Source organism: Podarcis muralis, chromosome 15, assembly GCF_964188315.1.
Source record: "Podarcis muralis chromosome 15, rPodMur119.hap1.1, whole genome shotgun sequence".
Taxonomy (NCBI): Eukaryota; Metazoa; Chordata; class Lepidosauria; order Squamata; family Lacertidae; genus Podarcis; species Podarcis muralis.
In genome coordinates, this window is record NC_135669.1 from 21,680,273 (window position 1) to 21,696,747 (window position 16,475).

General features: G+C 50.2%; 1 protein-coding gene across 5 annotated transcripts in view; it reads right to left on the reverse strand.

The window, feature by feature from the left end:
* The window catches only part of NECTIN1 (nectin cell adhesion molecule 1), a 195,753-nt gene extending 179,645 nt beyond the window's left edge, over positions 1-16,108 (reverse strand). For 2 of the 5 annotated variants that reach the window (XM_028708215.2, XM_028708214.2), the window contains exon 1: positions 14,872-16,098. In XM_028708215.2, the coding sequence (XP_028564048.2) occupies positions 14,872-14,953 (82 nt within the window). In that variant the 5' untranslated portion in view covers positions 14,954-16,098. Of the gene's footprint in view, positions 1-14,871 lie in introns of all 5 variants that reach the window. The other 3 variants (XM_077919646.1, XM_077919645.1, XM_077919648.1) reach the window with 3 other exon arrangements.
* Positions 16,109-16,475: the final 367 nt, after the last annotated feature.

Consider the following 16,475-nt stretch of genomic DNA (forward strand, 5'->3'; position numbering starts at 1 on the left):
TAGGTTAGGCAAAGAGAATGTGATGAGCCCAAGGTCACTCAATGAGCTTTTGGTTTGAACCCTAGTTTCCTAGGCTCTTGTCAGAAACTGGAAGGACTGTACTACACTGGCCCTATAAATTACAGCTACAAACCTAGTTGAAAATGTAAGATCTACCAATGAAGCTCCATTTCAGATTCTGTCTCCTGTTCTCTACCAAAAAAAAAAGCAGGGCCTTTTCAGTGGCTGCCCTGGAACTTTGGAACTCTGTGTTGCAAGTTGTCCATTTGGCTCCCCTCCCTCGTCAATCAATATTTCTAGCAGGGCACTAGAAGACTTAGAAGACTCTAAGCAACCTTAACAAACTACAGTTCCCAGCATTCTTGGGGGGTAAGCCATGGCTGTTCTAAGTGGTATCATAGCAGTTTAAATGTATGATGCGATTGTAGCCTTGGTCTCACACTTGAGAGTGACAGGGCGCTGGAAGCATGCCACTGGATCTCAAGAACTGGCTTCTGCAGAGATACAGACTTCAGTTCCCTCTCAGCCCTTGATTCGTGCCATTCACGTCTCCCTCAATCCAGCACCTCCACCATGCACGGCATAAAAAATGACGGACTCCCAGCATCCCAGGGAGAGTTTGGCTCTCGAGCAACACAAACAGTGACCCAAATGCCAGGAAAATCAATCCCTCAAGATCCCTCTGTGCTGCGATCATCCCCTCTGGAAGGAGACCAAGATAAAGCCTGCCCTGTGACTCAGATCGTCATCGTTGGAGCTGAACTGAAGCCACACGGTCTTGCCAGCCGCAGATGCACAGCTAGCGGGCAACAAGAGCTTTGTCGCGGTGTTCTGAAGCTCCTCTCTCCCACTTCCCGCTTCTCCAGCCTGGGCTCCGCTAGCAGGGTACTAGCCCATGCCGCACGTGCCGTGGAGCCGGCGCTGTGCCCTCGTCCGCAGTCCTGTCACATCCCCGCCTGAAGCTTGATGGGCCGCACCTGGCATGGCAGAAGAAGGCGACGTACAGATGTCCCAAAAATGACCGCATTTGCAGCTTCAGCTATAAATAACACCCAGCAGGACAGCTGTGTGTCCAGCACATACCGAACGAGACACAGCCGGCTTTGAGAGGGCAAAGCCAACATCTGTGCGATGCAATGAAGACTGAAGCCACCAGAGGGGGAAAATAAAAAAGAGGCAGGAAAGAGATGGGCTGTTGTTGTTTTTTAGAGAGAAGCAAAGCTCCAGCCACAAGAAAAGAGAGAGATTAGGAAGCCTGAGGCCTGTGGACTCAGAAACAAGCACAGCGAGAAGTGGCACAACCACACCGGCATGAAAACACGTCAGAGTTCCCAGAATGCATCTGGCCCCACGCTAACTCCAGAAGCTAGCTGTAGGTGACTGGCAAGTTTTCATCTAGCGCCACGGCAGAGGTTTATGGAGGGATTAGCAAAGATTCGATCCCCCTCCCCCTGCAATCATATTTCTTCGTGGAAGCCTTAGAAATAGCCACACCCAAAATCAAGGTTGGCTCAAAACATTTTGCTGCCTGAGGCAAATGAAAGGATGATAGTTCCCCTCCATCTACACCAAAGCTGACTGGACTGACAACTGAATTTATTGCAACACTGGTGAGAGGGCACTGGACTCTTCTGCATCTGAAGGCAGCAGGCTAGCTTAAGGAAGCAGAGGTCAAGAGGTATACCCAGCTGTGTCTCACTGCCGCCCCTCAGCACCTGCCACCCGACTCTGCCTAATGTTAGGGCCAGCCCTGCCTGAGATGCAGCATCAACAGAAGAAAAAACCCAAGGGTTAACCCTATATACTAATAGCAGTTGAGGTCCATCACTTGGCTGGTATTGGTCAGAGGACACTGAGCCCAGACAAACCCCACACCTGTCAGAATGAGAGCTCTACAGGGAAAGGGCTGTACCTTATTGGTGGAGTATATTCAGAAGGCCCCTGGGGCAATCTCCAGCCTCTGGGGAAAGACCCTTGCCACTCTGCATGTAAACTTGGGGTTCAGAAGCAAGATTTAAAAAAGGAGATGGGTCTACGGAGGCCACGACTGGAGAGCCAATCAAAACCTGTCCATCCCCACATCTGGTGATGTAATATGCATTAAAGCCTTGAGCAGGGAAGGGAAGCTATTTGTGACTGTGTGGCCATTAATAACTTTCCTCCAGCCCCTCAATTTCACACCCAAACAGACTTCCTATTGTATTCAGAGACACTTGCTGGCTGTTTCAGAGGAGTGGTGCTTGGGGACATCTACCAGCTGGGGAATCCGGGGCTTGCCTTTCAAACGCTTGACATCCTACCACAAAACAACCTGCTGGCATCAGATGCTACTGAAAAGCGAGCGACAGGAGACACCTGAGCTGTCAGCTCCTGCAGAAAGTATAGAAGTAGCGCTTCACACAATACATGAAGCCCTGAGGTGAGGCCAGAGGGCGGGTCTCAAATGGGGACCCCCAGCTTATGAGGCCCAATGCCTTACTTCCTACACTGGTGTGCCGTTTCCTCTGCAAAACCCAGCAGACCAGAGTTCTTCCACCTTGGGTCCCTAAATATCACAACTCCCACTATCCCTGACCACTGGCTGAGCTGGCTGAAGCAGATGGGAGTCCAACAACATCTTGGGAGACAAAGTTGAAGAACTCGGCAGCAGACTGGTTTGTTTGCTTTGAGGGCACCACCAAGGCTGCAGGACCAGCCCGGTAGAGAACCTGGTCAGCTGGCCACCCCCTGTCCCCAGCCAGCTAGGTCCTATAAACCCCCAGCCTCAGCCCTTCCTCCTCAGACTGTGTAGTTTGTCTCATGTGTGAAGGCTCAGCCAAAGTTTGTGTTTCCTTGGACCCTCTCTGGTTTTGAATATCCATCTGCCCTTGGTCACCCCGATCCTCCACTGTAGCTTCTCCTGCATTTGATCTCACCTATTCCGGACCAATGTAGTGTTGTGGCTGGCTCAACTGGAATGACAACCAACCCAGCCCAGTTCCACAAACTGGCTGCCTATTGGCCTATCCCTTGTCAATGCTGATGCACGACATGAATAATTGCTCTGGATTTGTCGTCACCAGTCCTGTATTGCGATTGATGTGTATGTTGTAATCACCCATATTCTCTCCAGCTCCTTCCTCTCCTATTTACAGTTCTGCTTTTAACACTGGGGGGGGGGGGGATGTAACGTGCGATGAGCGAATCTGTCAGTTTCCATTTCTCTCGGTTCCTTGGTTTTCTAAAGTTTCGCTTTCCCCCTTCTCGACCTCTGTTTGCCAACTTTGCAAAAGCCTGTATGGAAAATCCTAATTGTGGGTGCATTTTGCATATGATATGCATTTTGGCAAACATGTTTCTCCAGTGTAATGCATTTCTGCCATGATTTTCACTAACTGTGGGCACACTTCCCCTTCATATAAAAACTGCATTACTACTACTACTACTACTAGAGAACTGCATCACAAAATTCATAGAAGGGCGAATCTTGAAGGGCAGCCACATTTGGGTTGGCATGCTGGTTTGAAAAAGTGCTAATTAGGGAGCTTTGCATTAAAACGTGATCCAAACTAATCCCACCCGCCCCCCACATCTATACTACGAGGAGACACTTCGCCAACTGGACATACACTGAATTCTACCTAAAGAATCGAATAGAGGCGCTTGGCCCCATTCCCACAAAATGCAAATCCCATGGCAAAGCTGCTGCCTGGGTGGCACCACAACTGCAAGAGATTCCCGAGCTCGGCAAATTTCAGATGCCGTTGAGTAAGTGAGCTGTTTTCCCCTCCTCTATTATTTAATTAGAAAGTAGCACGTCTCTTGCTGTGTTCCCTCCATTCCCCTCTGCTCTAATGGATCTTGTTTTGCCTCGTGCAGAATGGCAAACAGATGTAAGAGTATACACACACGCAGACACACACACACACACATGCACGCGCACACAGCCCCATAAACAAACATTGCTAAGGGAGGGGGCTGCAAGCCATAACACCAGGTGCTAAGCACCTGCAGAACAGGAAACAGGATCCGCTGGATTCGAGTGGAGGGGCTGTAAACCTGCAAACGCATCCCATCTGCTGATGCACATCCCAAGCAAAAAATAAGCCCTGCGAATGTGCAACTGCACCGAAGCACATTCATCCCTCATTCCTCCCCCCTTTTCTCTCTCTCCTCTTCGGCTGCTTCCCACGCTTGAAATTGAGATTGCAAAGTCCTAGGGGCAGGGTGCTGTCTTTTTGCGCTCTGTAAAATGAGACTCACACCAATGGTGCAGTATAAAACAAAGAAAGTAATGAGTTATTACTACTACTACTAATAATATCATAATAATAATTATTATTATTAACCCGCCCTTTACCCTAAAGTCCCAGAGAAGGTTACAATAATTTAAAATAGGGTTTAGAACAGTTCAAAAACTTTCAATTAAGAGTGCTGTTAGGAGACCCCTGTTCCCATGACAGAGCCACAACTCCTAGAAAGGCTTAATAATCCATCCCTCTTCCCAGGGAACTCTGGGAATTGTAGCTGTAGGAGGGGAACAGGCATCCCCTAACAATGTTCAGCATCCATAACAAACCACAGTTCCCAGGATTCTTTGGGGTAAGCTATGACTGTTTAATGTGGCACCATGCTGCTTGAAATATACAGCAAGAGGGGGCTTTTCTCTGCCCCACCCCTTCATTTTGGGCCTAACCCACCCACGGGGGCGCACCCATGCGGGCCAGAATATCTTGATGACACAGCACTGTTGAGCCGAACCTCTTTTCGCCCGGGGCTACAGCTGTTTCACTGAAGCGCAGCCAATGTCTGTTCCCTCCTGGCCTCCTCTGCAACCTCTCCCTGCTTATCGCCTCTCGCTATCTAGGTTTGTATGCCGCACCCCATGGGGCGCTATCTGGCTTATTACACAGCCCCTGTTTCCCTGCAAGAGAGCGGGAAAGCAGCAGACAGAGGGAGGCGAGGTGCCACTGGCTAGATCAGTCCTGGGAAAGCAGGTCACTCGGGAGCTAGATCTTCCGGTTCCTCCTCTGACTCAGCTGGGGTGCAAGACGATGCCCGCGGGAGCCTTCAGTGCTGATTAATGGCAGTGCCAAAATAAAATAATAACCATGTAGCAAGCTCCTGGGTGAGCAAGGCAGAATGAAGCCTGGGACACAGCTTCCAGACTTCGCCAAGGTCACTGGCGGTCCTGAGCCAAGGAACAACGTTCCAAGAAAGGCTGCTTCTTCATGCCCACTAAAAAAAAAACCTTTTCCCCATATCTCCTATCCAGGCTCCAAGAACCAACCAAGACTTGTCTCTTTGCACATGGGATCTCAGACGAAGAAAAGCAAAAATGCAATGGGATGGTGCATGTTTCCAATGAGATTTGGTGGGTTTCGCTCAGGATCTGACAGGTGCAGCTGGGTCAAATTCTGCTTCTCCCTCTCTCTCCCCATATGGCATAGTACCAAACCAGGCTTTGCCACAGAGTCTAGGCTTAGCAGAGAGCTGAGGCCAACCCTGGCTCTCCAATGGGAATATCTTTATGATGCACAAGTTTCCAAATGCTTGCTGGGTTCATTCATACACTACTCATTTAGGCAAACGCTTACAAATGTTGCCCGCTTTTGAAAATGAATGATTCAATGCTTGTCCGGTTCTCAAGTTCATTTCTCCATCAGCCAGAGCAGACAACCAACTATAGAAGATGAGGCAAGACCATATTGGTTTGTTCTGGTTCCAACCAGTACTTGCTCCCCTTCAAGTCTAGACATTTGCCTCTGGCTGCACCAGGGCTGGTGGGTTCTAGCAAATCCCATGAGAAGCAAAACACACACATGTTCAATGATATCCCATAAACAATGGCATCTAGTTGTATTTTTGGAGTGTGCAAGGGGGAAAAAAACACAGTTGTCATATCAACAGAGTTTTTTCTATATTTAAGATAGTCTTTCTACATCTACTGATCTACCAAAGGAGTCCTGGACTCCAAAGGAGTCTGCTGTAGATCTCTAGCTCACTGCAGAGGATTCTGGGGAATTGTTCAAAGGGTCTACAATCTACCCCAGTCTAAGTTAGTAGCTGCCACCATAAGAACTTAAGATGAGCTTTGCTGGATCAGACCAATGGCCCATCTAGTCCAGCATTCTGACCTCACAGTGGCCAACCAGGTACCACAATGAGAAGCCCACAAGCAGGATACGAGTGAAGCAGCGTCACTCTCTGCCTCTGATAATTGAGGCGACAGGAAGCCCTGATGAGGAGTAGCCAAGGATAGCCTTTATGCTCCATGGATCCCCTTTTAAACTGGTCTACACTTGACCTCACCCTATTTAAACCAAGAGCAAAACCTACGCATTGTTCTACATCTGCACTGATAATGGTGAAAAAGCTGTATTTTGGACAGATAGGTCCCTATTACAGATCTTTACATAGGCAAACCTCTAGCGAACTTCCAAAGAACCTCAAGGCTCAACAGAATACAGTTTGAAATCCATTGGCCAGCTTGGAGATTGACCAACTGAGCAGACAACTCTTAACAATGAACATGCAAAAACACATGAAAGCATTTTATGTGGAGCCAGGACACTGGCCCGTCCAACACAGCATGGGCTGCCCCAACCTTCCTCAACCTGCTGTTTGTAAAATGTTGTTGGACTCAAGGATGATGACGTTGTACTCCAAGAACATCTAGGGAGCAACAGGTTGGGAAAGGCTGGCCTACTCTGATGTACAGGTTCTTAGGGTTTCAGCAGTCAACAAACTTCCCAGGTCTGTTACCTAAGAATGGGCATCCCCAAACTCGGCCCTCCAGCTGTTTTGAGACTACAACTCCCATCATCCCTAGCTAACAGGACCAGTGGTCAGGGAAGATGGGAACTGTAGTCCCAAAACAGCTGGAGGGCTGAGTTTGGGGATGCCTGCCTAAGAACATAAGAAGCTACTCTATACTGAGCACTGAGTCCATCTCACTTGACATGGGTGGCAATGACTTGTGGCAATTCTCTGGGGCTTCTGGTGCAGGGGTTTCTCCTAGTCTTACCAGGAGATGCCCGTGATTGAATTTGGGACTATCTGGATGCAACACAGAAGCTGTATCGCTGAGCTGCAGCCCTTCTGGCAAAGACACAAATTGAACCAGAGAATTTCTATGTGCAAATCCCAGGGATACCTAGTTTGGGCTGGCTGGAGGCAACCTTCTGTTGGCTCCTTTTGCCATCCCTTCCCATTTTCACCATGCATCAGCTTTTGTCAATTCCACCCCTCAACCCAAATCCTAGTCATCCTCCAAAATTGTCCTCCCAACCCTCTCCCCTAGACTGTAACAACCCCCACCAATTCCACATACCGCATTGGTAGCTCATCCTCCCTTGCTGGCTTGGCCTGGGCTTGCTGCTCCTTGTCCCACCTCCCTTCACCTCTGCCCTGGCCATCTTGCTTAACCATTAAGTCCTCAGGGCAGGACTAGCATCATGTCTGCATCATACTTAGAGAACCTCATGAAATTCAAATGGAGCGCAGGAGATCATTACCTTTGGGCTTCGCCCAGAGGCTCCAGCTCCTGCAAACATGCTGAGACAAGACGATTCATGGGGACAGACTATCACCAGCACCTAACACTGCTTCTCAAAAGCTTGCCCTGGCTGCCATTATATCAGGCTGGGTTCAAGGTCCTTCTATTAATTTAAAAAGGTAAAGGACGCCGGAAAGTTAAGTCCAGTTGCGAACGACTCTGGGATTGTGGTGCTCATCTCGCTCTATAGGCCAAGGGAGACGGCGTTTGTCTGCAGGCAGCTTCCGGGTCATTTGGCCAGCATGACTAAGCCGCTTCTGGCGAAACCAGAGTAGCGCACGGAAACGCCATTTACCTTCCCGCCGGAGCGGTACCTATTTATCTACTTGCACTTTGGCATGCTTTCGAACTGCTAGGTTGGCAGGAGCAGGGACCGAGCAACGGGAGCTCACCCCATCGCGGGGATTCGAACCACCGGCCTTCTGATCGGCAAGTCCTAGACTCTGTGGATTAGACCACAGTGCCACCCACGTCCCTGATTCTATTAATTTACAAGGCCCTTAATAAACATTCCAGATCTCTTACATCCCCGTTGAATCACTGAGACCTTTGGGGGAGTCACTGTTTGTGGTCCCCATTGCTCAGATGCATGGCTCCTAACCAGTGTTAGAAACTCAAGATATATAAGCTAGACTCCTTAAACTAAGGCTGCAGTCAACAAAACAGAATACCTAGTTGCCATTTGGAGGCAAAACAGCTCTAAAGCCTTATTTTTCAAATGATGGGCTGACTGTGATTGATTATCAGTTAAACATCTGGCTGGTTCAGATGACAACCTTGAGCTAGGTTAAGAACTTTCAGAACTTAAAGAAGAATAGTTACTTTATCCAGGGACAGTCCACATATATGTTGGCCTATACCAACCTTTTTTTTCTTAATGGCGACTGCTCCTGCTCAGGTTGCACAGAAAAAGCCATTTGGTTCCAGAAATTCCTTCTGATTGTGCAGATAAGTTATAACTGATAGAATTCTACATTAGTGTGTGAAACAGTGTGCATTAGTGGAGCTTAGGACGCGGGTGGCGTTGTGGGTTAAACCACAGAGCCTAGGACTTGCCGATCAGAAGGTCAGTGGTTCGAATCCCCACAATGGGGTGAGCTCCCATTGCTCAGTCCCTGCTCCTGCCAACCTAGCAGTTCGAAAGCACGTAAAAGTGCAAATAGATAAATAGGTGCCGCTCTGTCGGGAAGGTAAACGGCATTTCTGTGCCCTGCTCTGGTTGGCCAGAAGCGGCTTAATCATGCTGGCCACATAACCTGGAAGCTGTACGCCGGCTCCCTCAGCCAATAAAGCGAGATGAGCGCCGCAACCCCAGAATCGGCCACGACTGGACCTAATGGTCAGGGGTCCCTTTACCTAGTGTGTGAAATCAGTCCAGGTCCAAGGATCCCCAGGTGTTGGAGATGTCAGGTGCCATCTTGGTGCCCAGACATCTTCACTTGGTCTCAAAGTGGTCGAAAGGCTGGTGAAAAGGCACCTGGTGCCTGGCTAATTTCAAACACTGCTCGTATCCAGCAGCCTGGTGGGCCCAGTTCTCAGGAACAGTTCAGGTCAGCCCCGTCCCTGTTGAACTTCCAGTGCTTACTGAATAATTTGTTTAAGAATAACCTGTTGGATCAGGCCAATTGCTCATCCAGTCCAGCTGTGTTCTCACGGTGGCCACCCAGACGTCTGTGGGAATCCCTCAAGCAGCACCTTCCTCCAACAGGCTTTTAAAATGTCACCTCCTCTGTCAACATCCAGACTGTAAACTCGTTGGGGCAGGGACCTGCCTTCTGCTTATGCCACGCTGTAAAAGCCACAGCACCGGGATGACATAAATAACCATCATCTTCCAACTGAGCTCAGTGCTGAAAGTTCCCAGTGACTCCCTGACAGGAACACACCCCACCGCTGTCACTGACAAGGCCTGGTGTTATTTTGACCTCTGCATATTAATCAGGGATTAACATGAGGTGGGGATCAGCCCTCAAACCTGTTTTACTTTCCTCAGCACTGCCCTGGTACATGGGAAGTAATGATAATAATACAGGATGGACCCTGAGCATGTGCAAAGTGCCTTTCCGCATACCAATCAGTAAGCAAAGCTGGTTCTTTTGCTGAAAATTAAGGGCACTTGCTTCCAGGCAGGGCTGCGGTCCAGCATCTCTCTGAATTAACTACTGATGATAATCACTTATGGTTTGTTCAGGAACTTGAAAGAGTGTGTTTATTTAGTGTTGGAGCCCAGCGTTTTCCCAAGGCTCTGAGGAGCTGACAATTTTCCTTGTGCCACTTATAACAACTGCAGCAACAGCAAACAACTGCCACCTTTCCTTGCAAGGCCCTCAAAATGATGTCCAGGGAAATGGGTGGAGAATTCCACTCTCCCCTGTAAGATTGCAAGTTCTTGTAGGAGCTGGATCTGAGCTCTGAAGCTCCAAGGGTTAAGGCTAACTGTTTTGCTGGGTCAGTCGGACCCCCGGACCCCCAACCGTGCGCACACAATGCGGAGACAGCCTGTTTCCCTTACTCAGCACATCTCATGCCCAGGCCTCTCCACAAGCCTCTACTTGTGTTGTGTAAACCCAACTTCAAAGGAGGGAGGAGGGGAGAGAGGAAATAAATGCAGCTGTCAATTGAGTCTTACAGTCCAGGGGAGATCCTAGCTAGAAGGTCCTTTTGGCTCAAAGAGAAACACCTAAGCAGGAACTCCAATCCCATCTTTTTAAAAATATATGGAATCTGGTTTTTGCTTCTGTTCTGCCATTTTACTGCTGTTGATGATGAAGTTTTCTGCTGCGCATGATACTGGCTTTTTTAAATCTCTGCAAACAGGGACCTTTTTGGCTTTTGCAGGCTTGTTCCTAAATTCCTAGTGCATCACCTATACCAGGATATCCACTGATATTATTATTATATTGTATGGTTTTCACAGAGTGGCCCAAAGCACCTTCCATTAAAACCAATTGTAATGTGGGGTGGAGAGGTGCAGACACGCAGCAGAAAGTAGCAGTGTAAGTCACTTGGAGATCTTTTAGGTAACAAGCGACTGGAAAGTTTAATTAATTGCAAGAACTTTGCTGTGATTTCTGCATTGCAGGGGGTTGCAGTGATGAACCTTTGCCCCCCCCCCCAGCCTTGCAAGTCTATGAGTCTATGAACAGTCCACTGTCTCTCAAGACAGACGGAGCAGTCATCTTCAAAACCATCACACATTCTTAGACTGACTGTTGGTCTGCTCCGAGTGCCATGAACAGTGCTTTCCCCCATTGTACCCATTTCCCTGACAGGCAAGTAACAAAATTGTTCATCTTTTTTAAAAGCTTCTTTTTAAGAGCATCGCGCCCAGCAGCCCTGAGCGGTTTGTCATCTTGCACCCCCACCCCACTCCCGGATGTTTCAGAGTATTAAATAGTCAGACCTGCGTCTCGAGTCATCCAAACGTGCCACAGCCTGCTATAAACTCTGCAAGGGAAGGGAAAGTATGCGGGTTGCATCATAGATTGCAGAAGGCAGATCCGCAATGGGTACTTGAGCCGACCATACTAAAGGCACATTTACGGAACAGGATACAGTACTGCTTTTTTTTTTTCTTAAGGGGATCTTCCATCACTTTTATGGCATATATATATAGATCCCCTTTATTAGCACAAGAGAAAAGAGCAAATATTGTAATAAGGAGCGGCAGGCAAAACCGAGAAGTATTGAGAGTAATATATCTATATCCCCATATTGAAGGGATGCATATGAACAACATGAAAGAGACTGCGGAGAAAACACTTAAAGACAGCCTGATGATTCCATTGCAGCCCGTCTGGTAAGAGAAGGCAGATTCACTCTGTCCAGGGCATCAGGCCAGGAAATAAGGGGGGGGGGGGAGCAAGGTGAATTAAAAGAGTGTGCTTTTGACCTGGGAGAGAAGTGAAAATAATAACCATGCACTCTTAAATCTCTTCTCCCTTTCCCCCCACTCCGTAATGTGCAAGATTTCCACACCACAAGTTTCATCATATGCATATAAGCATCACCTCCCCGCTGCTGTTAACTGCTGGACACCCCAGCTGCAGGAAGTTTCCAAAGCAAAGGTCTCTTTCTCCTGAGCTGCTAGCACTGGCTTTTCTTGAAATGCAAGTGGGGTTCCTCCCGCCGCACCCCAGAATCAAGGAAGGGAGCTAATAGATGAGCCTGCTATATCATAACCAGGAAATGCCATAGAAATATATCATTCTGCTCTTGAGACCAGATGTGGGCTTAACTGCCCTTGTGAGCTAAACTGCCACAGACACCAGCATCTACGGTGCTCTGAGACACATGCCAGAATGAATGGACGCTCAAAGTGGCACAATGTGGACTAGCATGATGCTGCAGCACAGCCACATGAGGCCTTTGGAGTAAACCTTCTGTCCTCATCCACAACTGAAACAAAAGCCTAAGGAAGTGGGATTTATTTTACTATCAGAATACAAACTACACCTTTCTAATACATAGGTATAAACAATTGCTCACCTAAGTAACTACACTTGCTCACAGTCACTCTCTGTTATCTTTGCTTCTCCCCACTTCTCTCTTCTTTCTCCCCCACCCCCGCCTGTCAACATTTAGACTGTAGGCTCCTTGGGGCAAGGACTTTTTCCTCATATAAAACTTACAGCACCATATATGTGGATGGTGTTGTCCAAATGCAAAAAGAAAGAAAGAAAGAAAGAAAGAAAGAAAGAAAGAAAGAAAGAAAGAAAGAAGAAGCAGGAGATTTGGGTGCTGGGTAGAGAATTTAAGAGTGACATCCATGACTAAATATGGGCTGGATGCATTGTACTACTCTGCTCCCATCAAACTCTCAGAATGCATATCTGCAAGCAGAAACCCCTTCACTTCAAGATTCTGCAAATAACTGTGTGAAAACCCCTGAGAACTTTATTCATATGCTGTTTGAATTCCAAGTGGCATTCTGGTCCCAGATATCCCATCCACCTACTGCATTGATAAACCCATGCGTGTGTGTTTGAGTAGGCAGATTTCAGTGAATTTCTTGAGCCTAGGAAGCAACAGTTAAAAGCTTTTGGAACACAAACATCACATACTCCCCACACCACACCCCCGCTCTTAAACACACAATATTCCCGGAAAGCATGCTTGCATAATATTGATTCTTTTTCCTTGGCAAGGAAGTTGGGGGGGGGGAGAGACAGAGAAAGAGAGAGAGAGATTTCAAAACCGTGGGTGCATGTGTTAAGTATTTTATTGAGCTACCAAGACATAAAGATATATATATTTGGAAAGTAAGAGCCCACTCAGATTACTTCATGGATTTTATTCCATTCACCGAAGTTTACAGAAGAAATTTGCAGAAGTTTTGGGGAGCATGGAGTTAGAGCCCCCCCCCCCAACGCAAATTCTGACAACACCAGTGTCTCACCTGCTGGCCTCCAGTCCTGAGGTTCAAAATACTTTTTCAAAAAGAAACCCTACCTAATTCATGCACCTGCCTCTGGAAAACTAACATCCACTTTAAAAGTCCATGACATTCCCAGTCCCCCTCTCTTCAGATTTTAAATTTATGATCCGAATCCTCTTCTCCCACCACAACTCTGGGATTGGGCCAAGAAAACCAGCTTTCAGAGCAGCCTCTCTTTCAATACAAGGAACACTATGGACTAGCAGCTTAAAATCCTCTATGCAAGGGGTTCCAAGGCAAAGACTCCCTTTCCATCAGCTCGTTCCTGGGGCTCGCCTCCTATGTGACACTGTTATGCCACCTTGTTGGTCCTAGGTGAGAAAGGATGGGGTCACTACCAACTGCTGTGTGCTTTGAAGACTCTGGATCCCACTTCCTACCCCCCCTAGCTTCCGCCCATCCTCAGGCCTCAGTTCAGCCTGCCCCCTGCTGTACCAGCAGCAGCAACACCGCTACAGAGAGCCAAGCCAATAGACCTCTTTGCCAACTGCCACTCCGGCGGGCACCAAAAAGCCAGCAGTGAACATGGACTCGGAACAGGCTCCCACCACAGCTTTCCTCCAGCGACCCAGCTGCTTGCAGGAGGAAACCCCCTCTGGGTTCTCCGGCCCCTTGCAAACTGTGGGCACTCACTTCCCTGCACATTTCTGGACCTGAAAGTAGCAGCAGCTGTATCCTCCCAGAGCATCTTTCCCCTTTTATTGCCCGCTGCAGTGTTCCCTCTCCAAAAGGCAACCCCTCCCACTGCAGCACACACACACACACAGCCCCTTCCTACCCCTGCAAGACAAGCTGGGCATGGCAGACCTGGGGGCAGTGATACACACACTTGCACATCTTCCTTGCAGGGCGGCCAGTTGCCTCCACAGCCCAAAGAGTTAAACCTCCCAGCAAGACCTCCCCCCCAAACCACACTTGGATTTCCTCCTGGAAGACAGTTTTCCATTAAGGGCGCTGACACACAATCGGCTTGGACTTCCCATTTTTTTCTCCAAGCCTCTGTCTCCAGCCTCCCCAGGAATCATCCTGCACAGCCACCTTGTGTCTTCTCGGGATGTGTGTGTCCCTCCACCCCAATCCACAACTGGATTAACCCACTGTGTGCAAAGCAGACAAAAGCAGAAAGAGGAGGGTTTTTCTCTCTTTTCAGTTGGGGAAGAGTGGGCAAGGTGGGTCAGCTACCCAGCTGGGCACAGGAAATTAAAAAGAAAAAAAGACAAGATCGTACCAAGAGACAGAGCTTTCCCCTTTTCTGCTTCCTACCAAGAGTCTAAAGGAGAGACTTGCAGGAAAAGGGTCTATATTAGGGCATTTGTACCCTGGTTGGGCATCTATCAGAACCAAGAGACATATTCTGTCGAGGGTGGGCGATGGAGATGTTCTCTACCTGACGCTTTGGACCCGGAGGAGAACACACCTAGGGCGTTGGAGGGCACAATGCTGGAGCAAGCTAGCCTTCCGAACTGCTGCGCTCTGGCAAAACCAGGGTAGCACTCGTGCCCTGTAAACCCAGCAGGTGAAGGGAGCTGGTAGTACCTCAGGTGGCCAAGACTGGGTTTTTATTTAAAAAATAAACAGGCACTGGCTGGCAGGAGCCAGCCTGGCACCCGCTGGCATAACGAGCCTATCCAATGCCCAGTGTCTTTAATACCCCTTTCTTTCCCCATGCCACCAGGACAGCTGCCCACCCTCTCGCCATACTCCTGCCACCGCCATCACCTGCTCCAGACCGAGCAAACCTTTCCTCCAGTTGCCCAGCTCAACTTTCTCGGTCTCCTATACAGAGATCCCGAGACACACAGAGACCCAAACGCTCCAAGGTAGCTCCACCGGAGAACCATCGTTCTTATGAGAGGCACGAAAAAGAAGAGAGCGTCTTGTTCAGACGATCGCTCACCTGGGACGTAGGAAAGCGCCGTTAAGCAAACTCCGGTAGTCCACCAGCCCCCAAACCAGCCCTTCTGGAGTTTCCCGGCCATCGGGGAGAGAGTTCCTTAGGTTGCCTGGTTGGCGATTCAAACAAAGACGAAGCGACGCTGAAGGTGCGGATCGATAAGCGAAGAACCCCCCACGCTAGTAGCATCAATCGGATCCGCTGCCAAAAAAAAGGGCGGCCCTTTAAAAAATAAAATTACGGGTCCTGGAAAGGGCTAAAGGGGGAGTACAATATCCACCAGAGGAAATCAAGCCACACACGCCCCCCAAGTTGCTTGCCGAGATCGCGCCCTCAAAGCTCTCCTTTCCTGGGGCGGTCCTTGGCGACCCAGCCGCTTGCCAATCGCCCCCTGCGCTCTCCAAGGCCAGCCCAGTCCGGTCGTCTCCTCTGGGATCGGGGGCCAAAGCTGGCACAAAAACGAGGAGGGAAGCACGGAGGGCGAGAAAGGAGAAGACCGCCTCCTCCTGGGCTGCTTAGACCGGATCCTGGCGACAAGTCATCTCCCGATGCTCCGGACACCCCTCGTGCGGCGAGGCGGCACAGCCTCCGACCAGGGATCGGCTTTGCTCCGCTTTCTCTCCCTCCTTTCTCTCGCTTCCTTCCTTCCCTCCCCCCTCCTCTCTCGCCAGCCACCGAGCCGGATCCCCCGTGGCTTTGGGGCTTTTCTGGGACTGAAAAAGAGAGCGAGCGCGGTCGGATCCCGCGAGCACGTTGCTGTTGCTCCTGCTGCTGTTGCCGCCGCACGGCGATCAGAGGGCCCCGGCGCGGAGCAAAGTGCTCCAAACAAGCTCCATGTCTCGCAGATCCCAGCTTTCGGCGAACCCCACGGCAGGCGGGAAGGAGGAGGAGGAGAGGCGGCGGCGTCGGATCCCCGCGCTTGGGACTGGCGAGAGCACTCCGAGGAGGCTGGAGCGGCGAAGAGGGCGGAGAAGGACGACGACGAGGAGGAGGAGGAGAGCAGCGGCTCCTCGCTGCAACATCAGCACCGGCGAGAGGCGCCTCCCTTTCTCTGGGCAGCCTCGGCTTGCTCTGAGCTGGAGCAGGGTGGCCAGCCGGAGAGCAGCGGCGGGGGCGCGCCTGCGCGTGCACCCTCGCCCGCAAGCGCGCGCGAGAGAGAGAGAGCGAGGAGAAAGGGGGAGAGGAACGGAGCGCGCGCGCGCTCTTTCACATACACACACAACTCCCACCCGAGCCCCGCCGCTGGATCCCCGGGCCCGCCCCCCGCGGCTGTGATGTCACAGCATGCAAAACAGCAGGCGGGGCGCCGGCGTTAAGTCTCCGCGAAAGGGGCGCGTGCGCAGTGCCGCGCGTTCCTCCGGCGTCCGTCTGGTACGGTCGGAGAGGCTTGGCGGGGCGGCTGCACGCTTCCCGCCACTCCCCCTCCTGCCCCCCACGCGGTTCGTCTTTTCCTCCTTGCCCCTGCGGTCCTCCCCTCCGTCTTTTCCCACTTGCAGCACAGGAGCTGCTGCTGCATGGTCCATGGGTACTAGCCCAGTGTTGTCGACACGGGCTGGCAGCGAGCGGCGGTCCCGGGTTTCAGATCAGTCTTCGGCATTTCCCACCAG